Source organism: Pempheris klunzingeri, chromosome 15, assembly GCF_042242105.1.
Source record: "Pempheris klunzingeri isolate RE-2024b chromosome 15, fPemKlu1.hap1, whole genome shotgun sequence".
In the NCBI taxonomy this organism is placed as follows: domain Eukaryota; kingdom Metazoa; phylum Chordata; class Actinopteri; order Acropomatiformes; family Pempheridae; genus Pempheris; species Pempheris klunzingeri.
In genome coordinates this window covers 10,038,122-10,046,624 of record NC_092026.1, presented here as the reverse complement: position 1 = coordinate 10,046,624, position 8,503 = coordinate 10,038,122, and the positions used below count along the sequence as shown (strand labels likewise).

The 8,503-nt window shown below is 40.8% G+C and overlaps 1 protein-coding gene across 1 annotated transcript; it reads right to left on the bottom strand.

Annotated features, from left to right (window-relative positions):
- Window positions 1-285: 285 nt before the first annotated feature.
- Window positions 286-7,337, bottom strand: LOC139213959 (desmoglein-2-like protein). The gene is made up of 14 exons (XM_070844680.1): window positions 7,233-7,337; window positions 6,507-6,629; window positions 5,684-5,839; window positions 5,440-5,581; window positions 5,189-5,352; window positions 4,656-4,790; window positions 4,358-4,543; window positions 3,977-4,251; window positions 3,735-3,877; window positions 3,423-3,644; window positions 2,601-2,831; window positions 2,141-2,268; window positions 1,702-2,043; window positions 286-1,373 (listed from the first exon to the last, which is right to left on the bottom strand). The coding sequence occupies exons 1-14, from the start codon at window positions 7,284-7,286 to the stop codon at window positions 345-347; spliced, it is 3,330 nt and encodes a 1,109-aa protein (XP_070700781.1). The 5' UTR covers window positions 7,287-7,337; the 3' UTR covers window positions 286-344.
- Between the last annotated feature and the right edge of the window lie 1,166 nt (window positions 7,338-8,503).

The window sequence follows — 8,503 nt, the reverse complement described above, 5'->3', positions numbered from 1 at the left end:
ACACTAATACTGTAAAGTAGGCACGTTTAACTAATGTTGACAGAGCCAAAGTTTAGGTTGTCTGGCCTGTTTTTCCTAAACAATATTAGTGTGGACATCCAATGCCTTTCATGGTCATGATAGTCATGTAGTCAATACCATGTGTTTACTACTATAAGCAGTAGTGTTATCACAAGAAACATACAGTATTGCACATTTGCTCAAGCAGATTAAACTACCATTTTCATCAGTATAAACGTGTATTTATATACAATAGTGTAATCTAGTATACTGAAATACATATTTATTTAGTGTATATTAAAGCAAGTGTGACATTAGTTGATATGCTAAGCAAAAAGATTGGTTTATGCTCTTGTACTAGATTCAATATTTCTCTCAGTGACTGAGACCTTCTTACGTTGCACAACCACTCTCTGGCTCCCTTGCAACTTGGGTGTGGCTGTCAGGGCAAAGTCCTCATTTGACCCTGTTGAACCATGTGAAGCCAGTGAAAAATTCTGGGTTTTCAACTGCACACCTTGACCTGTGACCTCCACACCCTGCTCAGTAGACCCATGTGCTGTCTGAACAAAGCCTGGTGCTAAGTGTGCAACTTGCTCTCCACCTGAAGACTCATTCTCCACTACCAACACTTGTCTGGACCTGGAGATGGTTCCTTGTGAAAGGCCTTGTGCTACATGCCCTCTTGCTCCACCAATTCCTCCTTGCCTATCTACAAGGACCACACCCTGAGAACCTTGGAGGCCACCAACCTGCACCAGCCCTTGACTAAGGCCAACTTGGCCAACTTGGCCTACTTGACCCACGGCCTGCTGGGCTCCCCCTGCCACAAGTACCATTTGGGGCTTGGACTCGACTACATACATGGGTGTGGCAGCATAGTACATCGTGGGCTGCTGTACAAGCAGCGTTTGGCTGGGAAGCAAGATCTGGTCCTGGACATGTACTTTGGGAAGGGTGGCTGAACTCTGGGCTCTCCCAGTGAATTGCTCTTCCTGGATGAAGGTGGATGATCCAGTTGCCATGTTGGAGGTGTTGAGGGTGTTAATGTTGACGTGGTCCCTGTCCCTCATTGTTTCTCTGTGGGTCTGGACATGTGTGTGGATGGATGTGGAGGGCCTGATAGGAGACACTGGTCTGGGTGGAGAGAAAGAAGCCCCTACATCCACAGATTCAGTCACCAAGGTTGACCCCTGACAAATTTCAGCCAGAGTTTTGAATTTAGGCCCGAGATCATTGAGGAATGCAAGGTCATCGTCATTTTCAAGAAGGCTGCAGCAACCCACAGAACCTGCCAGGGACTCCTCACCCTCATAGTCATAGACCAGCAGAGCATCCTTCTGTTGGGATTGCTGTACAGCATGGTTGGATTTCTGCAAACAAATAAAAAAATAATTAATTGAATCTAAAGTCAATAATACTTAATACTTGAATTATGACAATAAGAATGATCATACAGCTTTAAGCTTGTTCTGACATACTGAATAATAAAAACTACATTTTGGGACCAATCGTTTATTTATTATTATTATTATCTATTTTCATTCCAGCAGTGTAAGCTGAGGCTAGTTTTAAATGATTGACTCATCATTGAGGCATTCTAAAAACAAACAAAAAAATTTCAAGTTCTAAGCTTTTGTTAAAAACCCCTAGACTTGGATCAGACTGCCGTTTTCAATGAGTGACATTTCATACACTCACACATGAATAATACTCCTCCAGGAACTGATCAGATAGAGCCATCCCATCAAATGCCGAAGCTCTGTTTAGGGAGAAAACATGTTCTTGTCCTGTCATCATCCCAGCACCCATGTGGTCCATCTCCATTTGCCCGCCAGAATGGTTATATCGGCTGTACATGTGCATGCCCCCGGCTGTCAAGGTGGAAGTGTTTGCATCGCCACCTAATGCTGCTCCTCCACCTGCTGCTCCTCCTACTTCAACCAGTCCTCCTAGGTACCCCATCCCCCCTAAAAAGTTAATGTTCTTGGCATTCACTGCACCACCATCAACTTCAACTGGGGCATGTAGAAGAGGAAGCTCCTGTGAGAAAAATGTGAGATCCTCTCAGTATTTTAGACACAATTTTCAAAACAAAAAAAATTGTAAATATTGTGAAATAGTGCTTCATATCAAGTACCTTGTCTTCTCCCCTTCCCTCAGTGTGATATGACATCAGCTGTTGTCTGGTATCAATTGGAATGTGCTTGAAATCTCCAGTAGCTACTCCACCTCCACACAGGCAGAACAGCAGCAGAAGGGGCACCACTGAAAAAACACACACATTTGCCATCAACAGAAATGTATCAACAGAAATTCTAATAAAAGTATACTGGTCAGGTCAAATGAAGTCCAATCATCAATCAGTGGATTAATTCATTCATTTCAAAGGGATTTAATTAATGGGAAAAAGTAATAACTGAGTAATGCATGCTAGAGTCATCTGTCTCTTTAAGAAAGTGCCTGTGACACACCCGATCTTTGTAGTTAATCTCTCCAAGCACGAACATGTTCGATCGGGTAACCTTGTAGGGGAAAGTTATGATTCTTTTCAAAATAACCTGAAACAAGGAAGAGGAAAAAAAGTCATTAATACTCACAGAGCAGAAGCAGTAGTCCTAGGAGCAGAAGCAGGATACCCGAAGCTCCAAAACCTGCAGTCTTTATAAGGCGCAACCTACAGACTTTAGTGCTTTCTTCGCAAGTACACACAGTCACGTCCATCATCTGAACATTAGCACATGATTTTCCCTGCTGGTCTTTGACCTCCACTGCAACTTTGTAATGGCCTGGCCACAACTTGGATTCATCTCGCAGAATGGCTGTGGTTTCTGATGAAAGATTTAAAGAAGTTTAGTTTTGCCTTGTAATGTACAGTAATGCTTCCTTTCTTAATGCAGAAACGATAAACCCAAAATGGACCTTTTTCACTACAGACAGACTTGTCGTGGCAGAAAAAGCACAAATTAAGCAAATACAACAAGTTGATTGTTCCATTCAATTTGAGTGACTCAGTAATGCTGGTGAGGAAACATGCGCAACGGCAGTGCTCTGAAACTGGAACGCCTGAACGGAATGCAGTGTATTATTAAGTGCATTCCAAGAAAAAATAAACATTAATGTCTAGCACAAGAGATTTTAAAATAATAACTATGTGCAATTGTTCTATGAGCAAAAGAAGTGTTTTTGAAGCTTAACATATAATGTATATTCAGCAATCATAAATATTTGAGCACATTTGTGTACCATCTGAAGCCATGAAAAAATAACTATGCAGCACAGAAATGATCACAAGTTGCTTGCGAGTCTTTGCAAATCTAACATTCTTGAGTTAAAAACAAGCTGAACAATGAATTTGTCTAAAATTGCCTCTTTAATGCAAATCCTGGAGAGCCCATAGTCTGCAGTAATTGTAATCTTACCATTGAATGCCTCCACTTTCCATTTCCCGTTAGTGTGCTCTGGAATCACAGTGAAGTCAAAAGGGGCTGAATTGGGGAACTCATCTTTGTCTACGGCTGTGACGTAGACAACATTATCCTGGAAGCATATGGTCTGAGCCGTTGTGACCAGTTCTGGACAGTTATCATTGATGTCCTTCACGCGGACAGCTATGGTCCCTGTGGCAGTTTTTGAGGGGGTCTCTGAAAGCCAGCCAAAACAGAGAATAAAATTAACCTGTTGTGCTCCAAACTAGTCCACTGGAGAGTAATTGTTATATTTACAGAACTCACCATTGGTGATGCATATAATTTTGGCATAATATGTTCCGTTGACCAAGAACTTGGACTCTCTATCAGGGTATTTGTTTAGCTTGATACCTCCGGTCTTTTCATCAATAATCAACCAGTTGTCATCATCACGGATTTTGGCATACCTTTAAATATATATAGATCAAGAATAAGCTGCTGTAAACTTAAAAAAATTCATCAATTCACTTACACAAAGAGAGATATCTATGCATTTGCGGCTGTACCTCACGTTGGTGGCTATCTTCAGTGTGTCGCTGTCGATAGCAGTGTAGTTTGCGATGACTTTGTTGAGGGTGATAGAAGTGTGGTCCTCAGATATAATCAATTCTTTGACACTTGGTTTGAAACGGGGGCCTTCCTTCTGATTGACCACATTGATTTTAATGGGGTAGGATTTCGAGGGTACGCTCTCTGTCAAGACACTGCCAAAGTTGTACTGTGCTTTGTTGGAAACAGCCACTTGCAAGTTGAGCATCTTTAGTTCCTCATAGTCCAAGGCCTGCAGATTCAAGGATAGCACACAGGATATGGAGTAGCCTACATAGTGCTTGTCTAATTGCACATTTTTATTTTCAGTCCAAAAATATGAAATTACACTCTTTTACCTTGTTAATCATGATAATGCCCTCGTTGGTCTGAGAGTCAGTAGTGATACTGAAATAGCCTGCCTCATTCCCTGAAGTTATTTTGTAGACAGCCAGCCAGTTGTCAGTGTGAATCAGATCCATGTCAATCGCTTTGATCCTCATCACTTCCACGTTGATAGTGTTCTCTTCCACACTCCCTTCATACTGCAAATGAAACACATACCAACACTTGCTTTAAAACAACAATAGGACATGATTACAGAAACCAGGTACAGAGGAAGAGAAGTGTTGGCTGTGGTAACTGTGTCACACTTACCGACTCTTTTTCAAGGACTGGAATATTGTCATTTATGTCATTTATTTTGATCTCAATTTCTCCAGTTCCTGTGTTTCCTCCGGGTCTTCCATCCAAGTCTGAGGCTTTTATAATCACCCTATATGTATCTTGTGTCTAAAAAATAGATCAGAGACACAAAGCACTGATGAATACATTCTACTTAGGGCCTACTGTTTTAATTTCAAGTAAAACTCGTTGACTACCATGGGTATGACTCTATGTCTTAATATTTGGTTAGAACTTGCTAAAAAAATGTACAAAGCCCTTCTTTCTCATTGACTGTGATTTAACATTTATGGTGGCATTATATCTATAGTGTTAAATGGCACATTTACATGAGTGAGTCAAATTTTTCTTCAATTTTAAGAGTTCAGATGAGAGCTAATGGAAAATGTACTGTTTATTGTGCGATTCTGACTACTACTGAAAGTAGTCAGGTCAGAGTTGAAAGCTTTGCCAGTAATTAGAATTAGTTGTGCTCAATGACAAAAGAAGAACTTCAAGTGCCTCACCTCCCTGTCTAGAGTGTTCTGGCGAACTTTGACCTCTCCTGTCACAGAGTCGATGAAGAACATTCCAGCTGTGTTACTATCTTCCACAATACTGTAGTAGATCTTGGAGTTGAGCGTGCCTGCTTGATCAGCATCAGTAGCAATCACTTTCATCACAACAGTACCTAGAAATCACCAGGGTAAAGGCAATATTACTTTAAGTACATGTAAAAATACCTTGCCATGTCACAAATATACTGTAGATGTCTTACCTGCTTTGCTTGATTCGTTGACAGATCCGACTTGGTTTGCTTTAATGACTGGTGGGCAGTCATTCTCATCCACAACAGTAATTTTAAGGTCAATTTCATTTTCAGCGTTGGTTCCGTCCGTGTATTTTGCAAGACCTTTTAACTAAAAAATATCACAACTTCTTTACCATTTCCACACAGCTACACTTGAAAGTACATGGCTATAAATGCTTTGGATTTTACTAACAGGGTGTAGTGCTCTTACATGATATACAGGTATCTTCTCTCGGTCCAGAATGGAATAAATTTTCACAAATCCAGTGTCACGATCGACCTGAAATACGCCTCGAGGGGGCTGGTCAACACCATGCCCTGTTAGATAATAAAGTATCCTTGTAAAATTCTCCTTATCTGAGCGAATCTGAAAAAACAAAAAAATACACAAACATAAAATGAATCCACCTAATAAGGATAAAATAAACAAATAAGGAAAAATGTTTGAGAAAAGTGCTTGAAAAGTTTTTATTCTATAATGATACACTTCATTTTTTTCTGACTGTATTCTATCATACATTATTTCAAATGCATGCCATTCACACCATGTGACATAATAAGTGAAGCATGGCATTCAGACTGATCATTTTTTTTGTTACCTGCCTAACTAAGCAAATAATATCCAGCAATTACAGCATGGCTCAGATCCTAATACTATCTGAGATATGAAACTAGAACATCAAACACAGGTGTGTGCATGTCTCGACATCAGAACTGAGATGCGTGTATTGTCAAGTATTGCGTCTGAAGCGACTCATTACGTATATGGACGTTTGCCAGCATCTGGGGAGCTGATCTCACACATACTCATCTCAATCTAAGTATGACTTTGAAAAAACAAGAGTTGGCCTGAGGAAGAAAAAGTGAGGTGGAAAACAAAACCAACTGACATGACGATGATGTCATTATTTCAAGAATGAAATGCTGCTGTGTCTGGGTTAAATATTTCTTAAATAACCCCCAATGAAGAATTAGGATGTCGATGAGTTTTTATAGGATTCTTCAGGCAGAAATAGAACAAAAGAAGTACACACTCTAGCAATGCTCTCATAGCCGGTGTAGTCATGGTTCTCCTTCAGCTGTCTGGGAGCAAAGATCCATTCTCTTTTCTGTCTGTGCAGCCTTGGTTCATTTCCACTTGCCCTCACAGGTACAAGCTGCAGGTAAACCAAGAGGGAGGAAAAACTGTCAGCCATTATTCATGCGTGATAAGTATAAAACCATATGGCATATTGTTGCTCCTGTTACTTAAGTTTACATCCTTTTTCTTTCACACAAGAGGTTGCCAGTTGGTGATCTCAGGGTTATACACTTAACTTACTTAAGAAATAGAAAACGTATTGCCTCGTCAATAAAGCATGGCTTATAAAACATGTTTTAAAAGAATATACAATATGTCATCAACGTCCTCATGACTTTAAAACAACATAATCGGAATGTTTTAATATCATCATACATTCATATTACAATCTACCTCTCATTTGTCTCACAGCTTCTCTCCTCTACAGCTGGATTTGATCCAAACTACGTCTATTCAGCAAGAAGAAATAGGGAAAGAGCTGATCCGCTATTCTCTCCAACATGACGACTGCGCATTTACTTTGTCCTTCGTGTCTTTGGCTGCACACACGATGGTTTAACACTAATACATCCGACGGGCCTAATAGCCCACCAGAGACGAGCCACACCTGTTAAACGCCAGCCATTCCACCGTAATGAACATCTAACAACGTGAAGCACATATTGAACCGCTTACTTACCGCTGGGAGGAACGCCAGCGCGATGAAGAGGCAGCACTTCAGCAGTGGAGCCATCGGCTTGGAAAATAAGAACTTAATTGTCCCGTTAAAGTTATATCTGCGGTGTATCTGGAGTCTATCTCTGGTCGATCTGCGCAGTCTGGTTTCGTACAGACTTTGACCCTTCGGAGGGTAGGGACTTTTTACAGCAAGAGGCGTTTCCTTTCTCCTTTCGATTGCTCTGAAGTTCCTGATGATAACAGGCGGGGAGGGAGGTGGTGTGTCCACTTTGCCTTTTCCTCTCTCGCAGACGGAGACAATAGGCTGCAGACAAGCATTGCAACTATGCACAAAGTGGACAGAGGGGAAGTCACTCCTGAAATGGCAACGAAATGTGTCCAAAAAAAACAAAAAACCCATGCTTTTATTATGAAATTACACTGGCAATGCGTGAATCGTTTTTTTGTGTGGATGAGAATAACACTTGACAATGAGATGACGTTTTTCATCTTGAGTTTGCAACGCGAGATAAGGTCTATTTATTTGTTATTCTAGTATTGTATTCTTGTGTTAAAGTATTGGAGATCTTTAGACCAGTTTTCTTCACTCGTCTGTTAAACTTCACCTGTGCATGTGAAATTCCAAAAGGCGCGCACCTCTGGTTCTGGGTCACCGCTCCTGCACAGTCAGCTGCACACTGGACTGTGTGAGTGTGTGTTCCTTTAGGCGTTGGCCCTTTGTTTCACAGAGAAACACACACACACACACACAAACAGAAAGAGAGAGAGAGAGAGAGAGAGAGAAAGAGAAAGGCACACAAACATTGGCACACTGAGACTCTGTGTTGCCAAGTTACATGAAACCTTTACTCCCCATGTCCAAAGGTGTGTGGGAGAGGAGATGCATTATCTGGTTTTTCTGTCTTGATTAGGGGTCTGAGTTTTTTTTTGAGTGATTGCTTTTGAGCTATATTTTTTTCGTCACTCATTCTTAATCAGCACTTGTGAGCACAATGAACGGATGGTTTAAACGGTACCATAGGATGCATGACAGGCACATGAGGGGTGAAAGAAACACTTTCTCACTCATGCTGTGTGAGATTGATGCTACCAGCTTTTCAAATCAGCATCTCAAAGTTATTCATTTCACATATACTGTATAATGAATAAAGAAATATATGTTTTGGAATAATCAATAACAATAATGTGTGTGTTCAGTGCTTCAGTGCACTCTGAAAATGCAGCGAAGTGAGTCTGTGTAACATGAGCTGGGTGTGTCATGCGGCTGTCCAA